The sequence below is a fragment of the Danio rerio genome, chromosome 22, assembly GCF_052040795.2.
Source record: "Danio rerio strain M-AB ecotype USA chromosome 22, GRCz13ab, whole genome shotgun sequence".
NCBI classification, from domain to species: domain Eukaryota; kingdom Metazoa; phylum Chordata; class Actinopteri; order Cypriniformes; family Danionidae; genus Danio; species Danio rerio.
Window position 1 is genome coordinate 20,074,760 of NC_141042.1, and position 25,723 is coordinate 20,100,482.

The 25,723-nt window shown below is 36.6% G+C and overlaps 3 protein-coding genes across 3 annotated transcripts; all 3 read left to right on the plus strand.

Moving 5' to 3' along the window:
* Positions 1-1,240: 1,240 nt before the first annotated feature.
* LOC110439065 (duodenase-1-like) lies at positions 1,241-2,570 on the plus strand. Its single transcript, XM_087304259.1, has 5 exons — positions 1,241-1,328; positions 1,422-1,566; positions 1,671-1,809; positions 1,996-2,247; positions 2,332-2,570. Exons 1-5 carry the CDS (start codon positions 1,265-1,267, stop codon positions 2,485-2,487), a joined length of 756 nt encoding a protein of 251 aa, XP_087160385.1. The 5' UTR covers positions 1,241-1,264; the 3' UTR covers positions 2,488-2,570.
* A 1,702-nt stretch (positions 2,571-4,272) lies between these two features.
* LOC110439063 (cathepsin G-like) lies at positions 4,273-7,818 on the plus strand. The gene is made up of 5 exons (XM_087304258.1): positions 4,273-6,589; positions 6,690-6,834; positions 6,917-7,058; positions 7,244-7,495; positions 7,583-7,818. The coding sequence occupies exons 1-5, from the start codon at positions 6,526-6,528 to the stop codon at positions 7,736-7,738; spliced, it is 759 nt and encodes a 252-aa protein (XP_087160384.1). The 5' UTR covers positions 4,273-6,525; the 3' UTR covers positions 7,739-7,818.
* A 13,151-nt stretch (positions 7,819-20,969) lies between these two features.
* On the plus strand, positions 20,970-24,377 carry si:dkey-78l4.7. The gene is made up of 5 exons (XM_087304254.1): positions 20,970-21,933; positions 23,062-23,206; positions 23,327-23,468; positions 23,809-24,060; positions 24,141-24,377. Exons 1-5 carry the CDS (start codon positions 21,873-21,875, stop codon positions 24,309-24,311), a joined length of 771 nt encoding a protein of 256 aa, XP_087160380.1. The 5' UTR covers positions 20,970-21,872; the 3' UTR covers positions 24,312-24,377.
* The last annotated feature ends 1,346 nt before the right edge of the window (positions 24,378-25,723 follow it).

Consider the following 25,723-nt stretch of genomic DNA (forward strand, 5'->3'; position numbering starts at 1 on the left):
GGACAATAACAGTCAATAAATGAAGCAAGTAACAGATTTAAAAATTAAGAAGAAAAAAAAATACAGAGAGAAAGAAAGAAACCAGTCAGTGGTAAGGAGTCGCAAAAATGCAAGTGATATAATGATAGTAATAATGACAGTAAAAAGAAAGAAAGGACGACAGTAACAAGGACTACTACTACTACAACACATCCATTACTTCTTATACCACTATATCCACGGCATCTACTACTACAGAAATTACTACATCAACCCCAACTACAACTGCTACTACTACTATGACGACGACTACTACTACTACTACTACTACTACAGCAATGTGAATAATGACAATGGTAGACATACTTGTAATAATGATAATGAGGAGATAACAGAAAGACAAGTCAGAATAGTTACAATAATAATAATGGTAACAGAAGTAGAAGTAATAATATTAATAGTGATAATAGTGAGGAGGTGAGGGGAGGTTGGGAAATCAGGAAGAAGACAAATAATAATAATAATAATAATAATAATAATAATAATAATAATAAGTAGTAGAAAAGGAAATAGAAGAGGAAAGAGAAGAAAAAGAAAAGGGAGGGGAATAAAGAGTAGAAGAAGAAAAGGAAAGGAAAAAAGTAAGTGGGAAAATAAAGTGCAGCAGACAAAATAATGAGAATATTAAGAAAAAAAACATTACTATAATAATGATAATATACGCATAATAAAAACACAAAGTAAAGAATAATATTGGAAAAAAGAATTTAAGTAAAAATATGATGAATTATTAATAATAATAATAATTATTATTATTATATCATTCATTGACCCGTTATCTTACTCTTCAGAGTTCCCATGAAGGGGAACCCGAGTTTGGTCAGAAAGCCCATTCTTACTCTTAATATTTATAGTTATAATAAATAAATAAAAATAGTACATTGTATTTTGTAACTTGACAAAAAAAAAGGTTGTGGTGTGAATCACATTTATTTTTCATACACTATTTTGCCCACTCCATTTTATGAAGGCCCAACCACTTGAACATTTCCAGCCTATCTGTTGACTGGAAAGAGAAAAAAAGCATACCTTACAGTATGTTTTGTAGATAACCTATTAATTAGATGGACAAGGAATAACACAAACAATGTCTTTATACTACATGTTACTGACAAAACAAGCTGTAAAAAAAAAAGTCACAAAAAGACTCGCTAGTGTCTCCTCCCATCTTTAGTGTATATTTATAAAGCGTTTTGTCATTGTAAGCTCACTGATAGTCTTCATCATGACCATCATCATCATCTCTCTGCTCCTGCTGGTTTCTCTGGTGCCAAACCTGACCTTCACTGGTGAGACTGACTATACAACACGATTTACAGATTTATAAATAAGAGCATTATAAAATTGACATGTGCTGAGTAATTTGACACAATTTCTTTCAGCTCATGTGGGCATAGTAGATGGCCAGGAGGCAAAACCTCACTCCAGACCTTACATGGTTTCTGTTCAACAGTTCGATCAAAATATTTGTGCCGGATTCCTCATTTCCGACCGGTTTGTCTTGACGGCTGCACAGTGCTGGCACCAGTAAGAGTTTTGTTTCTTGTGAACAGCAATGTTTATTGACAAAGCATTTTAACCAAAGACTTTTGAATGACTTAATACATATTTCCAATGCACTCTTTCATCAGGAATCAGGATTTGACTGTTGTGGTCGGTGCCCATGATTTGAGAAAACGTCAACATTCCAAGAACTTTATAGTGAAGAACCACATTACGCATCCAAACTTCAATTCTAAAACGTTTGAGAATGACATCATGCTTTTAAAGGTACCCTCCTGTATAACCTTTGTTCAAAATAATGAACTGATGAGGAAACGGTGGCACAAATTTCAAAATTCATGTTTTAACATCTGAAATTCTTTTAATTCACCCTGTCCTTCGGGGCTAAAACAGCACTAAAATCAGTTTAATCTCAATTTGTTCATTGCTAATAAATGTGTTTTTAAATTACAGCTAAAGGAAAAAGTCCCACTGAACAACAAGATAAGACCAATATCATTACCAAAGAATGGAGAAAGTTTTAAAGCAGATACTCTCTGTAGTGTTGCTGGTTGGGGAAGACTGTGGACTAAAGGCCCAGTGAGTGACCTTCTATTGGAGGCAAAGACAGCTATAGTGAATGATGCAGAGTGTAAACTCAGATGGGGATCTCATTATGTGCCCTCAATGATGATCTGTGCTTTTGGTCATGGTGGATCCTGCAATGTACGTATAAAAAAGTTAATAAAAATGTATCAAAATGTATGAACATGTTTTACTAGTGACATGTTTATCTGTGTTGCTTAACAGGGTGATGGAGGAGGTCCTTTGGTTTGTAATAACACTGCTGTTGGGGTCACAATTTTCAGAGACCATTATCTCTGTAATTCACGTTTGCTTCCTAATGTGTATACTAAGATTTCAGTATATCTTCCATGGATCCGCAGCATAATTGGAAATGTCTAGCGACTCCATGAAAATAAAAACGGATGAAATGTTTTTCTTGAATTCTTCTGTAAATTCTTTAATAAATGTATGGCAAGCATCCATCAGTTGAACTGTCCTCTTTGTCACAACCATTTATTATAACAATTTAGATTGGGGTGCATGTTTAAAGTCAGTCCACACCAGTTTACAGTACTTGATCATAATATCGACAACTTCTTAAAATTAGCATTATCTGAACATAGTCTACATAAAAGGGGGATCTTCAAAACTACTGCTTAAACATTTATCAGACTACTGAAAAAAATAATGAAATTGTGAAACTCTTAGATATGCACATTTCACCATAACTGGAGATTTTCCTAAAAATGTTCCAGTTTTTAAGCCTGCTCAAAACAACACAAAAAGCCCAGCTTAACTACAGTGTTGCTACTTAACATGTTATAGCTGCATTTTTTAACATTCAGGAAACTTTGTTACCTATCATTTCCAGAAAGCAAAATACTGTACTGAGATCTTCATAACACCTTCAATTTCATACAGCTAACATTTAAATGGACTGAAAGAAACAAGACATAGGCATGCTCACAACAAGTACAATAACTACAGCGATAACCATCAAAATATCATCATTCTAAATGCAGATTAGTAAGAGTGAGTCTACGCTCTACGGTATGGTATTTGGTAAAACAACTATGTTAAATCCATATCATTTACCAAAGGATAGCAAAAATGTTAACACAGAAACACAATTTTAGTTATACTTTTGTTTAACCCTCATATCTTGTTCACACCCCGCCCCTTACTTCAGTGTTCCCTGTCAAAATTGACTGGTCTGTTTTAACTGCTCTTAAATTAACACAAAAACAATTTTTTCATCCCTAAATTTTTATTCAACATTCTTTAGCTGTGAACAATGCCTTAAAGTAGTGTTTAAAATTAATTTATAGAATCCGACATAAAATAACTGCAGCAAAAAAAAACAGCCGTTGAAAATGTAATACAAAATGAACATTATATGAAAGAAATCAAAATACTTTGTTTTGTTAATAATAGACAGCTCGCTAAAATAACTATCACAGGGTCTGACCAAAGAACCTGACATTTTAATCCATCTGGGCTGCGTTTCCCGATAACGATTGATCTTAGCACTTAAGAGCGTTTTCTACGAGTCATTTTGCGAACGTTCGTTATTGTTTCACGTGCGTTTCCCAAAAATGCACTTAACACAATTGCACGTAGCCCAGCTTTAAGTGCAACTTAGGAGTCGCTATCCGTTTGTTAAGTGCTGAAATGTCACGCTATAGAATGGCTCGTTATTGTTGCACATGTTATAGCAATCCATATAATTCTTCTTCTACTTGTGTGAATGTATATTCAACTCGAATAACATAAAAAAAATATATTTTTGAGCCAGTTTAAAAACATAAATTAACTGGAAATGTCGTACTGTAAAAACACTGTCTTGCTCCAATCTCGCATAAAACTAATTCTAACAGTCCTTGCCGGAAACGACATCAGCATCATTTTCGATATTTATATGAAACCTTAATTAAGTAGAATTATTTATCAATTTCTTTATCAAAAATTGCTTATCTCACATCAAAATAAATAAATAAGTAAATAAATAAATAAATAAATAAGCTCTTACATTTATTTTTGAAAAGTTTAGCCTAATTATCCCCACCTGATGTGCATTTGCTAATAGGACAAAAATATAGCCTACTACCCTCGAAATGTCCATATACAACAGTGTAATTTTTTTTTTCATTCTAACATTTATTATGCTATTTTTTTTTTCATTATTATTTGTATATTGAATTGTGTAATGTGTAGAAAATATAAATGAATAGAGATATACGTACAAATAAAATGAATAATGACTTTGAAGAGAAGTAAATTGTAGGTGCAATTTGCCGGTTGTCCAGCAGGTGCCCTCATAACCCTGTCTCCTTACGATGCACTTAAGGCTTTACGATTACTCCAGAGCACTCGTAGATCCACTAAGATTTTCAAGTGCTACTTAAGTTACGATGCTTTTGGGAAACAGACCGTAATATTAAGATCAGTCGTACGATCATTTCTACGAACTTCTTAGGCTTACAATGCTTTTGGGAAACGCAGCCCTGAATGATTGACCAACCAGCAAAGCACAGACAAAAGGGTATACTTTCCTGTGCATTGAGTGCTCAAATTTTTTTATTTAGTCCTTCAATTGGACTATATTAGTATAGGGAATAGTGACTGAGGGTATAGATGGTGAGCATGGGCAAAGAACTAGCACTGGTTATACTTTGGTCATTTTTGAGTGAGATGATAACGGTAAAGATGAAAATCGTGCAAATTAGCTACTTAACTGACAAAACGTAAAAATAGTTATTTCCTTGTGAGATCAGGCTGGAGGATTCGCACAAAAGCGCGGAAAAGAGATGTGTACCTGTAAAAGACATTGTTTAGTCTGAAATATGCGAGTGAGTGAGTTCTGGTGAACTCACAATTCAATAAAAGAGGTGATCATTACTAACATTGTTTCAGAGTAGGTCTGTCTAGTATATGGGCGTGCCAAGATAGTGCACTTTGTCAGCGTGGCACATATCTATCAGGGTAAGCCAAGGGTGACATTTCCGAAAAACTGTCTGGCCATTGTCTTCCCCAGGACATAGGCAGCCGACTTGAAGGTCATGAGAGCATCATCAACCACCGTACAGAGCTTACGATTAAGCCTGGTAAAAAAAAACAAACTGCCCTTGTGCAGCACAGCCCTGTGGTGTTGTTTTGTAGAACAGAAGCGGCATGTTCTGCAGCGGTGTGGGCTCTGGCCTTGAAGGGAGATCTCAGCTTACCCCTCCAGGTGGCGGCACCAACCACCAGAGGAAAGATTCGTACCCACTGGCCACCTCACCATCAAGGGAGGTGAAGGTCTGACAGCTTGCTCTCTGATGTCGCGATGGGCATCTGATCTCTGGTGTCATCAAGTGAAGGTGTGGTATCCCGGGAGATGAACCGACACAACCAATCGAAGCTTGGATAGGGCATGCTGTGGAACAGCGGAGGGTCTGCGGGCCTGGAGGCGATGAATAAACCTCCACTTTGTTCCTAAGATCTGCCCACATGCTAACATCTTTCACGGGGAGCAACGGAGATGGCTTGAAAGCCGCAATCTCAGCTGCACAATAGCCATGCTCTCAGAGTAAAAGCATGAGCTTTCCACAGGAACCGCATCAACATGCTGTACCCCCAGACCTGTGATGCAGTACCCGTGCTCATCATCCTGAGATAACAACCACTGCATCCAGATACACACAGTCGGAACAGCATCTTGAAAAAGACACATTTCTTAACCTTGTTGCTCTCTTAGGATCTGCTATTTTAGTGAAAATTGGTCTTTTAGCTACCAGGGAGACGTCCAGGGGATGAGAAAGGAGCCCAGTTCGACTGCCGCTGTACGCGTCGTTGAACGCACTGGCAGGAATTCAGTCTCTAGTGTGAGGCTCTGAATGCTCGCTTCACAAGCTCCAGCTGACATACTCTATTAATGATTAATCACTGGCACCTGCAGAGCCGAGCTCTGCCAATTAATTTAGCATTCATTGACCCATTTTCTTACTCTTCAGAGTTCTCATGAAGGGGAACCCGAGTTTGGTCACAAAGCCCATTCTTTCACTTAATATCTATAATTATAAGAAAATAAAAATAGTAAATTGTATTTTGTAAGTTAACAAAAAAAAAAAAAGGTTGTGGTGTAAATCCCATTTATTTTTCAGACACTATTTTGGCCACTCCATTTTATGAAGACCCAACAACTTTTCCAGTCCATCCGCTGACTGTGTGGAAAGAAAAAATAAACATATCTTACAGTATGTTTTGTACATAACCTGTTTAATAGATGGTGAAAGGAATAACACAAACAATATCTTAATACTATCAGTGTTACTGACACAACAAGCTGTGAAAAAAGTCAAACAGGAGTCACTCCGGTCAGATTTTATTGTCCCCTCCCAGCTTTAATGTATATTTAAACAGTGTTTTGTCATTGTAAGTTCACTGATAGTCGTCATCATGACCATTATCATCATTTCTCTGCTCCTGCTGGTTTCTCTGGTGCCACACCTGACCTTCACTGGTGAGACTGACTATACAACACGATTTACAGATTTAAAAATAAGAGCATTTTAAAATTGACAAGTGTTGAGTACTTTGACCAACAACACCATTTCTTTCAGCTCATGTGAGTATAGTAGATGGCCAGGAGGCAAAACCTCACTCCAGACCTTACATGGTTTCTGTTCAACTGTTCGGTCAAAATATCTGTGCCGGATTCCTCATTTCGGACCGGTTTGTCTTGACGGCTGCACAGTGCTGGCACCAGTAAGAGTTTTGTTTCTTGTACATTTTTGACGAAAGACTCTTGAATGACATATTACACATTTCCAATACACTTTTTCAACAGCAATCGAAAGGCTTTGACGGTTGTGGTCGGTGCCCATGATTTGAGAAAATGTCAACATTCCAAGCACTTTAAAGTGATGTGCCACATTACGCATCCAGAGTTTAATTCTAAAACTTTTGAGAATGACATCATGCTTTTAAAGGTACAAACCTGTATAACCTTTGTTCAAAATAATATCTGATGAGGAAACTGTGATACAAATTTTTAAATTTGTGTTTTAACTTCTGAGTTTTTTTTTATTCACCCTGGCCTTTGGGGCTAAAACAGCAGTATAATCAGTTTAATCTAATCTTTTTTATTGCTAATAAATGTGTTTTTAAATTACAGCTAAAGAGAAAAGTCCCACTGAACAACAAGATAAGACCAATATCATTACCAAAGAATGGAGAACGTTTTAAAGCAGATACTCTCTGTAGTGTTGCTGGTTGGGGAAGACTGTGGACTGATGGCCCAGTGAGTGACCTTCTATTGGAGGCAAAGACAGCTATAGTGAATGATGCAGAGTGTAAACTCAGATGGGGATATCATTATGTGCCCTCGATGATGATCTGTGCTTTTGGTCATGGTGGATCCTGCAATGTACGTATACAAAAAAAGTTTATGAAAATGTATCATAATGTATGAACATGTTTCACTAGTGACATGATGATCTGTGTTGCTTAACAGGGTGACGGAGGAGGTCCTTTGGTTTGTGGAAACACTGCTGTTGGAATCACAATTTTTAGAGACCGTTATCTCTGTAATTCACGTTTGCTTCCTAATGTGTATACCAAGATTTCTGCATATGTTCCATGGATCCGCAGCATAATTGGAAATGTCTAGCGAAAATAAAAACAAATGAAATGTTTTTCTTGAATTCTTCTATGAATTCTTCAATAAAAGTATCATATGGCAAGCATCAATCAGTTGAACTGTCCTCTTTGTCACAACCATTTATGATAACAATTTAGATTGGGGTGCATGTTTAAAGTCAGTTCACACCAGTTCACAGTACTTGATCGTAATATCGACAACTGCTTAAATTAGCATTATCTGAGCATAGTCTACATAAGGGGGGACAGGGGGGGGTCTTCAAAACTACTGCTTAAACATTTATCAGACTACTGAAAAAAATTATGAAAATTGTGAAACTCTTAGATATGCACATTTCACCATAGAGATGAACTACTAGAGATATCCCTAGAAATGTTCCAGTTTTTAAGCCTGCTCAAACAACACAAAAAGCCAGCTTAACTACAGTGTTGCTACTTTTTACCAGAGTAAACATGTTATAGCTGCATTTTTTAACGTTCAGGAAACTTTGTTACCTATCATTTCCAGAAAGCAAAATACTGTACTGAGATTGTGATAACACCTTTAATTTCATGCAGCTAACACTTAAATGGACTGAAAGAAACAAAACATAGGCATGCTCACAACAAGTATGATAACTACAGTGATAACAATCATGATATAGCATTTTAAATCATTCTAAATTCAGATTAGCAAGATTGAGTCTACACTCTACAGAATGGTATTTGGTAAAACATCTATGGTAAATCCATATCATTAACCAAAGTATAGCAAAAATGTTTACTAGACCTTTGTTTAACCCTCATGTCTTGTTCACATCCCGCCCCTTACTTCAGTGTTCCCGGTCAAAATTGACTGGTCTGTTTTAACTGCTCTTAAATTAACACAAAAACAATTTTTTCATCCCCAAATTTTTATTCAACATTCTTTAGCAGTGAACAATGCCTTAAAGTAGTGTTTAAAATTAATTTATAGAATCCGACATAAAATAATTGCAGCTAAAAAAAAAATAGGCATTGAAAATGTATTACAAAATGAACAATATATGAAAGAAATCAAAATACTTTGTTTTGTTACTAATAGACAGCTCGCTAAAATAACTATCACAGGGTCTGACCAAAGAACCTGACATTTTAATCCATTTGAATGATTGACCAACCAGCAAAGCACAAACAAAAGGGTATACTTTCCTGTGCATTGAGTGCTCAAATTTTTTTATTCAGTCCTTTAATTGGACTATATTAGTATAGTGATGTAGGGAATAGTGATTGAGGGTATAGATGGTGAGCATGGGCAAAGAACTAGCACTGGTTATACTTTGGTCATTTTTGAGTGAGATGATAACGGTAAAGATGAAAATCGTACAAATTAGCCACTTAACTGACAAAACGTAAAAATAGTTATTTCCTTGTGAGATCAGGCTGGAGGATTCGCACAAAAGCGCGGAAAAGAGATGTGTACCTGTAAAAGACATTGTTTAGTCTGAAATATGTGAGTGAGTGAGATCTGGTGAACTCACAATTCAATAAAAGAGGTGATCATTACTTTTAAATGTTCAAGTGCATAGTGGGGAGGATATCATAAGGCCTTGAGGCAAACAGATGTTAAACCCAATATGTATTAGTGTTTTAAGTTGTAAATGGGTCAGTTTTGACACGAACAAGAGAGGAAGGTTAAAGTAATCAAATAAATAAATATCGATCTACTCAGTTTCATAGGTGTGCACAAGTGCCCAGTTATTAATGAGTTGATGTATCCTCCTAAAAATACTTGTAGGTTACATCATGAACAAGATGATAGTTGTAAGGCTCTTAATCAGACAGTAACAAACAATCATGCAAAAATTTAAAGGTAAGACAACACCAGTAGCTTGGTCACTAGGCCTGTCATGTTATCTATTGTTTGTTGTACGATATAGTGCACCAAAATATATTGCAAGAAAAGATATTATAGTCATTTTGAGACCATTTTATTCCACTCATTCCACAATGCCAGAATGAGAATATATATATATATATATATATATATATATATATATATATATATATATATATATATATATATATATATATATATAACATACATAACAACAACACATAATATTTAATTCCTAAGAATATTTAATTCAATTATAGTCATTTTAACAATATAATAATTAAGTGTTGGCATCAGAATGGGAAAACGCATATCCTAAATAAATAAATAATAATACAAATGCAAAAATAATAACAAAAATGCAACGTAAAAAGTAACAGAGGCTGCAATATCTGCTACCAGATCTATTTTTAGTTGTCAGGCACCATCATGAAAATATACTATAGTAATTTATAGTAAATACTATAGTGTTTTTTTAACATACTGACACCTCCGATAGAGATGTTGCACAATCAGCTAAAATGTTGCTAGTACTGTTTTTTATGTATGGGCGATATACATTGCATCACCAAAAATGATTAAGGTCATGTCCGTGTGATGAGCAATAAGTTGATATATTGATTATTGTGACAGACCTATTGGTCACATACTTCAAATGGATTTACATACTTCAACTTCGGGTTTGCCTATATTGCATTATTGCATGTAAGAGTAATGCACAACGTCATCAGTGCTAGCAAAATATGATGTTGGAACACAAGGTTAATCAGAATTGTGCAAGAGAGAGATGGCATTTTGCATTGGCCTATTTTGAAGTGTACTAAATTGCATGGAGATATGTCCATGAAGAAGTAGAAGAACTGTCCTCTTTGACAACCATGACAGTATATCATCTACTGTACGTACATTTCTAAAGTCATCTTAATTCAGTTCATTTGTTAATCTTCAAGTCTCAAGGTATTACTCGTACTGTATAAAGAATCTAAAATTGGTACAATTCCCTAAACTATCCACCAGAGGGAAGTATTGTTTGTTCTTCACATATCACTGGTTAGTCAAATGAGTTGTGTGTTGTCAGTTTAGGCCTATCTGCATCGCCAGGCATAATTGACTGTAACAATAACTAAACTCTATAAGTAAAAAATAAATAAATAAATAAATAAATAAATGTTTAGATCGGTTACTTTTCACATCAAACTTACATTAACAGATTAAAACAAGAAAAATAGTTTCTAATTGAGACTAGATGCATAGATTGTATTATAATGTTTTATTAATAAAATATTGAAACAATCCTGAAATGTATACAAATAGAAATCCATGTGGTATTTAAAGACTAGACTTATACTTTAATGTATTTGTACTAACATAATTTTATTATTCAACCTAAACTTTATTCAGTTTTTCATACAACACATTAATATAAGCAAAAATAGTAAACATAATTTTAGGTTAATAATAATAAACTACACACGGTAAACTTAAAATTTGTGTAATTTTTAAATGCAATGTACAGTAGGTCTGTCACAAAAATCAATATATCGACATATCGCACAAAATGTGGACATGACCTCAATCAATTTGGTTGATGCGAATCTAAAATTGGTACAATTTCCTAAACTATCCACTAGAGGGAAGCATTGTTTGTTCTTCACATATTACTGGTTAGTCAATTGAGTTGTGTGTTTTTACAGTGTAGGCCTATCTGCATCACCAGGCTTGAGTGACTGTTACAAGAACTAAACTCTATAAGTAAAAATAAATAAATAAATAAATAAATGTTTAGATTGGTTTAGGCGATTATTGTATCCCCTGTACATAAAAAACAAATACATAAAAAGGAATATCTTTAAAATGTTAGCTGATTGTGCAACATCTCTATCTCTACTGGATGTGTCAGTGTCCGAATGGTTTAAAAAACATAGTCTACTCTTTACTCTGGATTACTTGGTATATTTTTAATGTGTGTGCCTGACAACTGAAAATAAATCTGGTAGCAGATTTTGCAGCCTCTGTTACTTTTTACCTTTTTGTTAACATTTATTAATATTTATTTAAGATTTTTAAGAAAATATTCTCAAGAATAAATTGTGTTGTTTGTAAGTTAGTTCTTGTATTGCGATGATATTATATTGTCATTCTGGCATTATGTAATGAGTGGCATGAAATGAATGTCTTAAAGTAATATTGTTTACCGCAATAAATTTTGGTGCAATGTATCGTACAACCAAAATATATATATATATATATATATATATATATATATATATATATATATATATATATATATATATATATATATATATATCTAAGGTCTAATGCAATGTTACATTTATGTTTACTTATAATAAACATTTAGTCAACGCTGTGTGTTATTTCATATAGAATTACTTGGATGACAACAACATGCAACTCACAATCTCTTCATTTTCAAAATTAACCATTAAAAATAATAATACTCAAGTCCTACCTTTTTGAAGCTGCTTATTGTATCAAAAAACTTTCAAAACAGCCTCCAGATCTCAACATTCTATATCTTGATAAATATTAAGAGACGAAATGTGTGTTTTTTGCGGCTGACATAAATCTTCAAGCAATGTAAAAAGGAGCTATGATTTTGCCTCTGAAAATCGTATGTGATTTTACGTGAAGACGCAAGGATCGGCGCATTTCGCCTACTAGTGGGAGGTGTCAGGTTGCTTTTACATGGGTTGTGCGTCAACCTCCATCTCTCCCTCGTGAAGCAAATACGGAAGTAACTGAAATTGCAATTCCTCGAAATTCCGCTAGTCCTGGCTCTATAAGAAACAAATTTTCTTTTGAGCCCACTGTTAAAGAGCCCATATTATGGGTTTTTGAAAATTCCTCTCCATGTAGTGTGTAACACAGCTCTAAGTAAAGTGAAGTATCCATCTAAGGCTTAAATCTGTTAGTGTACAGTGTTTAAAACGGTTGATTCATCTATAAAAGAGTCGACTCATAGTGCTTCAAACGAGTCGCCTTGATACCGAGTCATTAGGTGTTTCGCCATGACATACGAACGAAACCAAGTTATTCACGTGCACGCGCAAACCCGGGAGATTTCAAACCTGAGGCCCCGCCCTCTGACGCAGAAACGCAGACACATACACACACACCCACAAACACATGCACACAAACATGCCGGTCGATTGATTGTCGGTCACACTGCAGATGGATATTATCGACTCTCTACCCAAAGATGAAACCTCAGCATAATAACCAAGCAGTTGGAAACTTCTGCAAACTACATGCTACAAAGAATACTTCATTGGCGTTTGTTAAAGGAAGGATCAGTAAAGAGTAACTTACTGATGGACGTCAGGATGGGTTTCTTCCGCCATTTCTCAAGTGTAAGTACGTGTGATTAAAGTTGTTGCCTCGTTTACTCTAGCTTGCAAATGTATGTAGTTGTGATTTGTTACTTGTAACCGCGTGTACTGTATCAGGATAACTGGCTATATTCTCTTATCGCGTGCAAAGCCACGTTAAAAACGCGACGCGTGCTGCTTTGTTTACGGAGCTCCGTGGTAGAGGTCTGCATTTCCGCCGCGGGACACGACCAGATTTCTGCGGCGCGGGAATAAATTTCCGAATAAATCGCGGGAGCGGTCGGTAACGGGTTTAATTTGGGATGGGAGCGGGCTGTCTAGCAATATCACGGATATTGCTATGCGAATGAGAGAGAGAGAGAGAGAGAGAGAGAGCTTTGCCTGTGTGTGTGCTTGGTACTTGTGTGTGTGCTTATACAGCAAGCTTGGCTGTCTGGACTGTTTAGCTGGGTGATTTTCGGTTATGTTCTCCCCCCGCTCTTTAGCGGGATCGGGCGCGGCGGGCAGAAAACGGGGCGGGTCGGGCACCGGGACAACAAATTCTTAATATAAGCGGGAGCGGTCGGGTTCAGGCTAAAAACTGGCAGGTGCGGGCGGAAGCGGGAGCGTTGTCGTCCGGAGGTGTGTGTGTGTGTTTGTGTGTGTGTGTGTGCGCGCGCAAGGACGAGGGCAATATGTGTGTTTGTGTGCATTTCACTCTCTGACTGAAGGCAGTCGACCAATCGCAACAGACTGTCATCGGTCCAATCAGCGCAGATTAGCTTCGCGCTAAGGAGGGGTTTGGGAACAAATGAATCACTGGACGATTCATATGGGAGTCACTGAAATAATTAGGTAAAAATGAATGCAGATTATAAGACCATAAAAGTGTTTTTTGACCTTGCATGCATATTACACTGTTGTTGGAGACCCTTGCAACCAAGATATGACCCTATTTCATGTATAATATGGGCTGTTTAAAATGGCCAACTTTACAGCAGAAATAAAGGTGTTTACAGCCTGGTACAAAGAACGATTTTGGCTAATAAAGCTAATATTACCCTTCATGACAACTGTGAAGGGTGTGATTTTTTTTATAACTCATCTGTTTCCTTTATATTAGGTTATATCCAGTTTGCATAATCAAGGGCGTGGCTTTACACAGTCAGTTGCCTTTTAGAATATTTTTTTACATTTATCAGATGATATGGCATGCTGTGTGCACTTAATTGTGCTCACGAACCATTCCTATGTCCTCCATTTTCCAGGTGAGGGAAATTAGATACTTAAATACCATCTCTATAAAAGTATTTGTTTTATTTAAGATCATTTATAATTTTCTTAAGACTTGTAATGCACTCCAGAATCAAACAGATTTATTAGCTGTAGGCTCTGGAACAGTCATCTGAAATGTTGTCATACAGTGTTATGCCTGGATTTTATCAATAGCCTTGCATTTACTAACACAGATAATATTTGAAGTGTTTGGAAGTAATTCGGGGTTTCCTCCTGTAGAAAAACATCATAAGAACTATAGCCGCGTTTCCACTATCGCGCCTAAAGCGAGCGAGCCAGTGCAAGCCAAGGCCAGTGGCGTTTCCACTGTCACTTCCGGGGCTTAATCGGGCCAAAGCGGGGCTTTCTTGGGGCCAGCGGCCGGCCTTTTTCGGCCCGCCAAATACCTTGGGCCATAGAGGGCCAGCTGGGGCTTCGGGGCGGAGTGAAAGGAGAGGCGGGCAGTTTTCTGATCGCACATGAGTACATGCGCCAAACAAATAAATAAATAAGGCAAAGAAAACATCTAGCCTTATAGTCTGTGGTCTTTTTGCGTATGATTACCCTTATGTTTCCCTTTTAAATGTAAGGCTGCTGCATAAAATAATAAAGTAGTTTTAATTTATAGTGACGTTCTTTGCTGCGTCCTCCTTTATGTTTCAATAGCGCATAATAATCATCACACCATATTAAAAACACAGCAGACAATAAGGTTTTCGAGAGTTTTTGTCAAGTTTAAAAGGTGTGTTTGTCCGCGTTTAAATGCCTGTATTTGTGTGTGAGACCGGGCAAGAGCGCTCCCTTCACAGCTCTGTTATGCCGCAAGTGGGCAGATATTGAGATAATACACAATATAAATACAACAGAAAGACATAAAACTTATCAAATTACGTGCCCACTTTCGTAGACTTTAAACAATATAGTGTCATTTCTTGATAAAAAAGCCTAAGCTATATTGAAATATAATTTAAAGAATTACAAATATCGGATATATATAAAATCACATTAAATATATAAACCAATATAAAATAAACTAAATCTAGCTATAACAATGTAGGTAGCCTATATAATGCATAAATCAAACTGTTTTAAAGCCACATATAGCCTAACTTTCATTTTACAAAGACCTATCTGAAAAAAAAGATTTTAGATATTTTCTAAAAACAATAAACACCGGAGAAGGTTTGACATATTATTTATAAAGTATTTGGATACGATGATATTAATCAAATCGCGCAAACAGAGCAATATTTGGGTGAGTGAATGCAGAATCTAGCCTATACCTTTTATTCTGTCACTCAGTCCTGCGCAGCACTCGCTGCTTTAAACGCGTTGGGGGAAAGCCCACACACAAAATGTGTTCTATATTCTCAAACAACTGTTTGTTTTTATATGATGTGGTTAAATGTATAAATTAAACTTTAATTGAAGAGCTTCAGTAAATAGCTGCTTGCGCAACAAATATGGCTATATTTTATTAGGCTACTCGCTCTTCTTGTGCCGGAAACACTTAATAAGACGTGCTATATCGAGTTATAAAGGAGAATTTCTGTGGCTTTATACTATGGACGGATGCGCTCTCTGTGATGGGTCCGTTAGTGGCGAGAGCAATGCACAATGCCAACAGTCGGTCGGCGAGTAAACAAATGTAATGAATGGAAATACACAGGTCTGTGCGTATAGACATTCCATGTACTGCTGTACAGTAACGTGTCATTTGTTTGTTTCGGTTGTCTTCATTTTAATGGTTTCGTTTCGTGATGATTCTGGTGTGCTTTATCTGCCTCATTCCCGCTGGAGTGGGCGGGTTGTGTGACGTTTAATTGGGGGACGTTCTGTGGGCGGTGTTTGCGTGACCCGCTGTGAGCATTTAGCCTGACAGTGGAAACGCGACATGATTTCCGCCTCATTTCTCAACCTCCCGGGCTATTGGCCCGCCCCGGCCCGATTAAAGCCCTGGCTCGCACTGGCCCGATAATGGAAATGCGGCTAATGTTTAGTGGCTCATTATGTATTACAACAGCGTTTTTAAAAGTCTAAGCACTTTATTTATATAGTATACAGCCAAGCACATGTGGTCAGAACACAAACTAGTCGCAGGTAATGAAGTATTAGGGTTTCTTCCATAGAAAATGCTAGCAGCTGTCTGTAGCTCTGCTCAGGCTCCGACTCTTTGCCCTTGTTTGGTATCCCCCTGTTGGGGGGGATATCGACGGTTGGCCACGACTGCTGGTAGCTTCTTTTGGGTTCTTCAGAAACCTATGGGTGACGTCACGGATACAACGATAATACAACGAATTATAATTACTTCTAAATGGCTTACAGTAAGATTATGTATTACATACATTTACAAATATGAAAACGAGGGAGGTTTTGCTATAATGTTAGTTAGTTTCAGTTAGTTTTGTATGTACACAATACAGTTTCAGTTAGTTCAAGTTTTTTTAAAAACTCGTTTTTATTTTTATTTTAGTTAACGACAATTATTTAAATGTTTAGTTTTTGTTTTTTCTTTTGTTTTCGTTAACTATAATAACCTTGGAATACAGATTTAATCAAAAATACAACATTTGCAAAAGGACTTCTATACTTACCGTATGTCTTTAGACTGTGGAGGAAACCCACACAAACAGGAGAAAATGCAAACTCCACACAAATCTCGAATCAGCATACTCTTGCTGTAAGGCAACAATGTTAACCACTGAGCCACCATACTTTAATAAACGTACAGTTGAAGTCAAGCTGCTTTCACACCTAGACTCTTGTTTCAGAACCTGTCTGGTTTACCCAGTTAGGCATATGTGAAACCACCAATCGCGCTTGGATCCACGCCAAAACAATTGCTCTGAGATCGCTTGAATGAGGTGGTCTTGGCTCGATTAAAATAAACTCTGGAGCGGATCGATTGTAGTGAGAAAGCGATACGATCTGAGCCCGGTTATATCACAGTGTTTTATATGGCTATATGAAGAGAGAATTATGAGTAGGGAGGGAGCTTATTTAACAGACATCGGAAGTCTCCCGGAAGTTTCAGGAGTCTCCCACGAATGCAGCAGACTCCAGAATGCCAGCAAACGAGTGATAATCTCCCGGAAATCACGCGTCTCCCTCCCGGTTCTCAAATACGTCGCGCACCATTCTCACCCCTCCCCACCGCATCCCTCCTCGCTCTTTAGACACATCGTGCGCACTTTGTCAAACCACCAACCCCCCTGACAGCTGAGCGGGACTCTGCAAAATAAACCGTGAAACAATGTGAGGACTGACTTGTTTTAGCTCTTTTGGTCCGTTTAGAAACTTTGCAGTGTGGAAGCCAACAGCACCAAGAGCAAAGAGCACAGTAAAATGTTCGTCTGATGTACACTAAATAATTCGGGCAGAAATAGTAGGCCATCCTAGTACTTCTACTTCAACTTTTTAGAATACTGTAAATTTGGACATACAACTCAGTACACATACTGTTTATATACTACTGTAAATTGTAAGGGAGAATTTAATATTCAGATGCAGCACACCAAGCTGTATTACGGAACATTCATAAGCCTTCAAATATTGAGTACTTATTGAAATCTTGAGCATTTTTTTGTTCACCAGCCTAACTGTAGTTCTAACAGGTTCACATGGTTTGACATGGATTGAAAACATCTGTTGTGAAGTTGTGAAACTTGTCTGCTTTTGCAACACAACAACAAATTTCTATAGCATATTTAACACATTTACTAAAATGCTTTACACGCCCAGTGCTAAGAATACACCCTTTTCAATAAACCAGGGCTGTACAAACTCGGTCCTGGAGGGCCGGTGTCCTGGAGAGATTGGCTGTTTCTCAATATGTGTTCTTCAGCATTCTTGCATCCTTGTGTTCTTGTGTAACGTCATCATAACTGTCAAAGTTCAATTACAAAACTCAAGAATGGAGGATGCGTGGATGCAGACTTGAGTGCAAAAATTTCCCAAGAAGTCTTAGATGTCATTGCATCTGAATAAAGGTGTTGAGAAGCGCTGCAAGTGCAGCTTTCTATACCTGCTTATTATTTAAGTTCAGATATATAAGTTATTCCTCTCAGGAGTTTCCCTAAATGAGACGGTCAAAGTAAACAAAAATATGAAGATCTTAATAAAGGCATAAACATATTAAGGGTGTTTATTTGCTGAGATTCATATTAAAATGTGTTTTATTTGTATTGTGGAAAGTATATTTGTAAGTATTTGTAAGTATATTTGTAAGGAAAACAGTAAATCGTTGTATGAATGCTGAAATGTTTAAATAATTTTCCATTAAAAATATGGGAAGGTCATGTGATCACCGGGAGGAACACAACATTTCATTTCTCATAGCGTTCTGTGTTCTCGCAGTCTCGCCAGTTCGTTTTTCTGAGGTACCCTGGCAAGACCGGTCTTCACAAGGACGCAAGTCCGTTCTCTGCATTCTTGGAATTGATAAACAGTCTTTAGCTAGAACCCTAATCAAACACATCTACACTAGATAATCAAGCACTTGCTTCATATACTAGAAACAGGTGTGTTGAAGCAAATTGGAGCTAAACTTAGGACACTGGATCCAGTTTGGACACCCCTGCCTTAAACAGATGTGATCTACAGACCAAGTCACACCCTAAAATGGGAAATTAAAGGAAACGGGCACACAGGTTCGCTACCATAATGAGCACGGAGACATAAAATATATACAATTTACAGAAAACTTTAACAAAATATCATTTATTAATTCACAGCATGTTCAGAGCACTTCATATAAAAGCACAATCAGCTCTGCTAGGCAGTTGGGTGCAGGCTAGCTCCAACAAGAGAAGCACATGCACAGACCTACACATATACACACTTCCTGTGAAATATGTGATGAGCACTGAGGAATCACACTTTATATCAAACACCTCCTCCAGCGAAACAGCTAGTCATCTGACCCAAGGGCCCTGCAGTCTGCAATAATACACAAGCCATGTAACATTCAGCCTCAATAGCAGGTTACAAAGTTCAAGTAGTTCAGATTTTAGTTGTGAGAGAGTTTGTAAGTGTTAAAAGAATGACACAAAAATAACTGTATTAGGAAATGTTATTCACATACATTCTCACAAAACAAAACAAAAAAACTCTGTTGCAAGCATACAGTTCAAAGTGCCATGCATTAAGAGTACAATAAAAAAGGTGTTCTTTAAAAGTTTTCCGATAGTCCACGATCACAATCCAAAACAATAATAATACACAAACTTGAATGCAGTCCACAATGCAGAGAAGTTAGGAAGCTGTTAGTAGACCTCTTGTGTTAATGAGTCATGCTACACATTGTATTGTTTCCTGCTTCCTGTCAGATGACAGGTCTTCATACTGTTATACTAAAACGTTAAGAGAAATAAAATAGACTGACATGAAAAACCGTGTGGACTTCATGGGATTAATATGGGCTGTTCACTAATGTGGGCTACTACATAAAACCCGTACTGAGCCCACACTGAATCTTTTAGATTTGGTGTGGGCTAGTCTTAGCTCACTGAGCCCACAAAAAAAGCCAGCATGGGCCCTGCAGTTTTGGTGGGGTGAAATGCCACATTATGATTTTGACAATATAATTTTAGGAGGAGCACATATTCTATTCAATTCAATTGAATTCAGCTTTATTTGTATAGCGCTTTTACAATGTAGATTGTGTCAAAGCAGCTTCACATAAATGGTCATAGTAACTGGAACAGTGTAGTTCAGTTTTTAGTGTTTAAGTTCAGCTCAGTTCAGTGTGATTTAAAATCATTACTGAGAGTTCAAACACTGAAGAGCAAATTCATCGATGCGTAGCTCAACCAATCCTGAACCATGCATGTTTATAAGGAAAACAAAACCAGGCCAAGACATTAACCCTGAGGAACCCCTAATAACTAATATGTAACTAACTAATATGTGTAAGCAAAAGTTCTGGTCACGCTTCATTTTGAGGTTCTGTTCGTTTAATTTCAGTTACATTGCATCTACATTCATTCATTCATTTTCTTTTCGACTTAGTCCCTTTTTTTTATCGGGGGTCGCCACAACGGAATGAACCACCAACTTATCCAGCACATTTTTTTACACAGCGGATGCCGTTCCTGTCACAACCCATCTCTGAAAAACATCCACACACACTCATTCACACACACATACTGTACACTACGGACAATTTAGCCCACCCAATTCAGCTGTACCGCATGTCTTTGGACTGTGGGGGAAACCGGAACCCCCGGAGGAAACCCACACGAATGCAGGGAGAACATGCGAACTACAAACAGAAATGCCAAGACTTGACCCAGCGACCTTCTTGCTGTGAGGCGACAGCACTACCTACTGCGCCACTGCGTCGCCGTATTGCATCTACATGCCAACTAATTCTCTTTAGATTATGTGGGATTCTGTACAAAGCAGATTTCACAACTCAACCTGCACTTAGAGGGATACAAAGTTAGCATTAGCTCTACTATAAAAGATCTGCGGGGTGTCATATTAGACAGCAATTTCACTTTTGAAAATCATATCTCCCATGTCACAAAATCTGCCTTCTTTCATCTGAGAAATATCGCCAAGTTTTGAAGTATGCAATCCATCTCAGATGCAGAAACACTAATTCATGCTTTTATGACTTCTAGGCTGGATTAATGTAATGCTGTGTTTGCTGGCTGCCCAACATTCTCTATTAACAAACTTCAGCTAGTACAAAATGCAGCTGCCAGAGTTCTTACCAGGTCTAGAAAATATGATCATATCACCCCAATTGTATCCTCCTTACACTGGCTGCCTGTTAAGTTTCGTATTGAATTTAAAATATTACTTCTCACCTATAAAGCTCTAAATAATCTAGCTCCTGTTTATCTAACCAACCTTCTGTCTCGCTACAATCCAACTCGCTCTTAAAGATCTCAAAATTCAGGGCTTCTGGTAGTACCTAGAATAGCAAAGTCAAGTTAAGGAGGTTGCACCTTCTCATTTATGGCTCCTACACTCTGGAATAGCCTTCCTGATAATGTCCGAGGCTCAGACACACTCTCTTAGTTCAAAACTAGATTAAAGATGTATCTTTTTAGTAAAGCATACACTCAATGCATCACATAGTATTATGATGCATGAATGTGCTCCATGCAGGTTTTTGCATCTCATTTATATACACTAAGAACAGCAGCAATGCTAATTCTTCTCTTTATTCTCTATTTTCACTTGGGAATACTCATCCCGAGGCCCCCAGAGATTATGCAGTGCCACTGAAGTGATCCAAGGCCTGTGAAGAGATGATACCAAGGTTTCCACATTCCCGGACCAGGCCGTATCCTGAACAGCTACTGTGAAATTTTCCTTCCTGTCTATATACTGTAATTGTATCTATTTTGTTTGAAAATTTCATTGATCTGTTGATTTGTTACTTGCTTTATTTTTCATAAACTACATTCTATCAACTCTTAATTGAAGGCTCAACCGCTTGACTATTTCTAGCCTGATTCTGACACTAACACAATAGTCTAATTCTCATGCATAGGTGTTTTGTACTGTGTGATTTGAGCTGTTTAATAAATGACGCATGGAATATATTTATACAATCAGTGTTTCTGACACCAAAAAAGTTGAGAAAAAACAACGTAAAGGAAGCTCAACTTCTCCACCCTTTTTGATATATATACAGTGTTGTCATTGAGAGCCCACTGATAGTCTTTATCATGGCCATCATCATCTCTCTGCTCCTGCTGGTTTCTCTGGTGCCACACCTGACCTTCAGTGGTGAGATTTTACTCATTGATTGTGTTTACATATACATCAGTAACTACTAACCTTAATTTGAATAAGACAATAATATGATTAAGTTATTTACATATGTTCCCATTTTATTTGATGTTATAGTACATAGTTCAAGTAACATCATTACATCAACATTAAACCCTAGTTGCCGTTTTAAACAGTTTGTGTTCCTCATGGTACCATATGTGATTTTGGGCATTTCATTTCTTAATTTTGCGACAAGTTCTAACTGCAGTTAATTTCTCTAATCATGCAAACAGGCAACGGTAGATTCAAATTCTCAAGCAACATCCACCATTTAATTCCTTAACTTTTCAATCAGGCTCCCCAAAACAAAACCGGAAGTTCTAGATGAGAGTAATCACCGCTTCCCCCTTGCACCAAAGTTGTGCTATCTTGCTTGAAGCCATTCTCAATTTTTTTGTCATTAACGTCTCCTGTGTGTTATCCTGCCCCAAAACGAAGTGAAAAGTACTACAAAACTGTAGCCAGTCACCAGGCTATCGGAAGTGTCTGAGTTTCATGTCATTTCAGATGTTAAATTTTAAATTTTTGACCTCAAATGCAGCTTTGCAGTTTCACTTTCATTCAGTAACATTTCATTTATGCCCCGTGATAAACTGCGGTATTGGATGTGAGTATGAAGTAAGCACTGGTGGAAGAGTGTTGTTTTAATGGAATTTGATACCACACGCTGAATAGAAAGAAAAAAAAAACTTCCACATTTCACAATGCAGGTGTCTGTGGTCCTTGCGGTAGATGCAGAGAATAGTGTCAAACAGCCAGGTGCGTATGGAATATCCTGTCGCCAAATGGGATTAAAAGTCCAACAAAACAGTACAAGAGATTAAGGTGTTTACATGTCTGTACTGCACGTCAATAGTACAACTAAAACAGGAATACTCCACGTCTTAATTCGATTTCTGTTTAGTTTGATTATGATTTAAGTTGAAGTACGGTAATCAAAAATTGCTGTTTACATGGTAGATTCTTAATCAGAGTATTGTCTTAATCATATTAAAATCGGAATGTTGATGTCCATGTAAACATGCTCAATATTTTATTTGTATGTGGTTACTAAGTTGACTGATAAAACTATTTTGTTCCTAGCTCATGTGGGCATAGTGAACGGCACAGAAGCAAAACCTCATTCCAGACCTTACATGGTTTCTCTTCAGAAGGGCTTTCAACATGTCTGTGGTGGATTCCTCATTTCTGAAAAGTTTGTCTTGACCGCTGCACATTGCCGAATGGGGTATGACTTTAATTTAGTCTGAACTGCAATGCATAACATCAAAAATCATCATGTCAAAGAATCATATATAAAATAGATGATGTATTGATTTTAACACTTATAAAAATATTTGTGTTTTAGAAATGAGATATTAACTGCTGTGGTTGGTGCACACAACTTAAGAAATAGGTCGGAAAAGTTGGTCCGTATGAAAGTCAAGTCTTACCACTTGCATCCAGACTTCACTGTTAAACCTTGGCGTAATGATGTTATGCTTTTAAAGGTAATCCACTCTTGTCAAACAATTCATTAATCTTTTTTTCTTGTCAAATTAAAGGTATAGTTTTCTCTAAAATGAAAAGTTACTCACCTTCTAGTGGTTCCTTCTGTTGGACACAAATAAAGATAGTTTGAAACTTCAGCTATCTTCAAAATAACCATTGACTTCCTGAGTAGGAAAAGCAAATACTATGGAAGTCAATGGTTAGTTTCCAGCATTTTTCTAAATATCATCTTTTGTGTTCTACAAAAGAAAGAGCTAGTAAATTAGTTTTTTGGTTGAACAATCGCTTTCAGTAAGAGTCAATCTGTATTTTAATGACAGGTTTATTTTTGTATTACAGCTAGTGAAAAAAGTCCAACTAAACAAGAACGTCAAGATCATTTCCATGTCGAAGCAAGAAAGAGACATCAAGCCAGATTCAGCTTGTGCAGTCGCTGGATGGGGAAAACTGAGCTTTAAAGGGAAAGTGAGCACACAGCTCATGGAAGCAGGTGTGAAGATCATGAACAACACAGAATGTGAAAATAAATGGAAGAAAATATACTTACCTTCACAGATGATCTGCGTCTATGGCCATGGAGGAAGCTGCGGTGTACGTAAAATTGATTTCTAATTTGAGACAACATAGAGAGAAGCAGTACTTAATTTATGTGTCGATTTGCTTCTTTACAGGGGGATTCAGGAGGTCCTTTGGTTTGTGAAGACACTGCAGTTGGTGTCACATCCTTTGGTGATGCAAGAGTCTGCAATAGTCGTAAACGACCTGAGGTTTATATGAAGATTTCAGAGTTTCTTCCATGGATCGATTCCATAATTGGAAACAAAGGGCGTAATTTGCTTTGAAAAAGTATAAGCTTTTGTTTTTGAGCTCTTAAATGTTGAATAAAGCAATCTTTTATCAAGCATCGATATGCCAGGTCTGCACTTTTTTCCAGCTCTACAAAATACTTGTATACAAAAAAAGAATCAAGTAACCAAAATGACTCCCTCCACAATAATACAAACGCCAAATCAATTCTTAATAACAACAACCACATGTTCATTAGCATGTAAACATTACAATTTATATTGTGTTTCCTTAAAAAAAAATGGTCCTAAAATATTTGACACTTTACTTGCTTCAATGTTTCTTCCTTCTGTTAAACACAAACAAAACATTTTATGAAATGCTGAAAACCAAACAACTGACTTCCTTAGGAGTTGAAAAGGTTTGTCAAAATCTAGACAAAAAATAAGTGTGCAAAATTCTGATCTTGTGCATTCGGAAAGTGTTTAAAGTGACAGCCCCTTATCGATTAAAAACTTAAGTCAGTGACGTTTATGATCAACAAAGATAGGTTTTAGTTTTTCTCAAATCTTGAATCTGTTTACAAAGTGTCTTATATATCTGAAGTGCAATGCAGTATATGCACACAGACTTTTAATTTCAGTCAGCCAGCCACAAGGCTTCTGGTCAATAATCCCATACAAAATCCCCACATAAAACCTGATTTCTTAAAAAATAAAAATAAAATACTGCCTGGCTGAGATATAATAGAAAGTGGGCATCAGACCAAAGAAGAAGCACTGCATTAATTTATATTTTTCTAAGTAATGTCTTTAAAATATGGAAATTAATTTTACCCCAGTATTTTCAATGGAATTTTGTATGCTAGCCTGCTGCTAATGGCTGCACCTGTGTTTAAACGATCTTTTGTCTATTTTTAAGTTATAACAACCAAACGAATGCTTATATATATATATATATATATATATATATATATATATATATATATATATATATATATATATATATATGATTATATTTGAATTACATTACAACATTGATGCTGTAGGAACCTGATTGAAATTGAAAATAATTACAAAAAGCTTTCACCGGACGTTCATCATTGGCAGAAAAACGCAAGCTGTGCATATAGTCCATTATAGTTCCTGGTTTCGTGATTACATATTATTTACATAAACATCATTCGGAAGTTTACCACCTCTGCAATTTTCTAAACCCACCACCAGAGGTCAACATCTTTCTAAACCAGGCTGCTTGATTCCATAAAATTCTATCTGAGTGGGTTTTGAAAACTATTGTTTAATGATACATGGATCAACTAAACAAACAAATTAACGTAAATATATATATATATATATATATATATATATATATATATATATATATATATATATATATATATTTTTTTTTTTTTTTTTTTTTTTTTTTTTGTACAGAACAGCAATATAGGAATAACTTAATTTTGCCA

Bases quoted from the DNA above. Each gene is read 5' to 3' on its own strand.
- LOC110439065 (XM_087304259.1), top strand. From the start codon at position 1,265: ATGACCATCATCATCATCTCTCTGCTCCTGCTGGTTTCTCTGGTGCCA. The intron at 1,810-1,995 runs GTACCCTCCTGT...TTTAAATTACAG, and splicing joins ATGACATCATGCTTTTAAAG to CTAAAGGAAAAAGTCCCACT. The intron at 2,248-2,331 runs GTACGTATAAAA...GTTGCTTAACAG, and splicing joins GTCATGGTGGATCCTGCAAT to GGTGATGGAGGAGGTCCTTT.
- LOC110439063 (XM_087304258.1), top strand. From the start codon at position 6,526: ATGACCATTATCATCATTTCTCTGCTCCTGCTGGTTTCTCTGGTGCCA. The intron at 6,590-6,689 runs GTGAGACTGACT...CATTTCTTTCAG, and splicing joins GCCACACCTGACCTTCACTG to CTCATGTGAGTATAGTAGAT. The intron at 6,835-6,916 runs GTAAGAGTTTTG...CTTTTTCAACAG, and splicing joins GCTGCACAGTGCTGGCACCA to CAATCGAAAGGCTTTGACGG.
- si:dkey-78l4.7 (XM_087304254.1), top strand. From the start codon at position 21,873: ATGGCCATCATCATCTCTCTGCTCCTGCTGGTTTCTCTGGTGCCACAC. The intron at 21,934-23,061 runs GTGAGATTTTAC...TTTTGTTCCTAG, and splicing joins GCCACACCTGACCTTCAGTG to CTCATGTGGGCATAGTGAAC. The intron at 23,469-23,808 runs GTAATCCACTCT...TTTGTATTACAG, and splicing joins ATGATGTTATGCTTTTAAAG to CTAGTGAAAAAAGTCCAACT.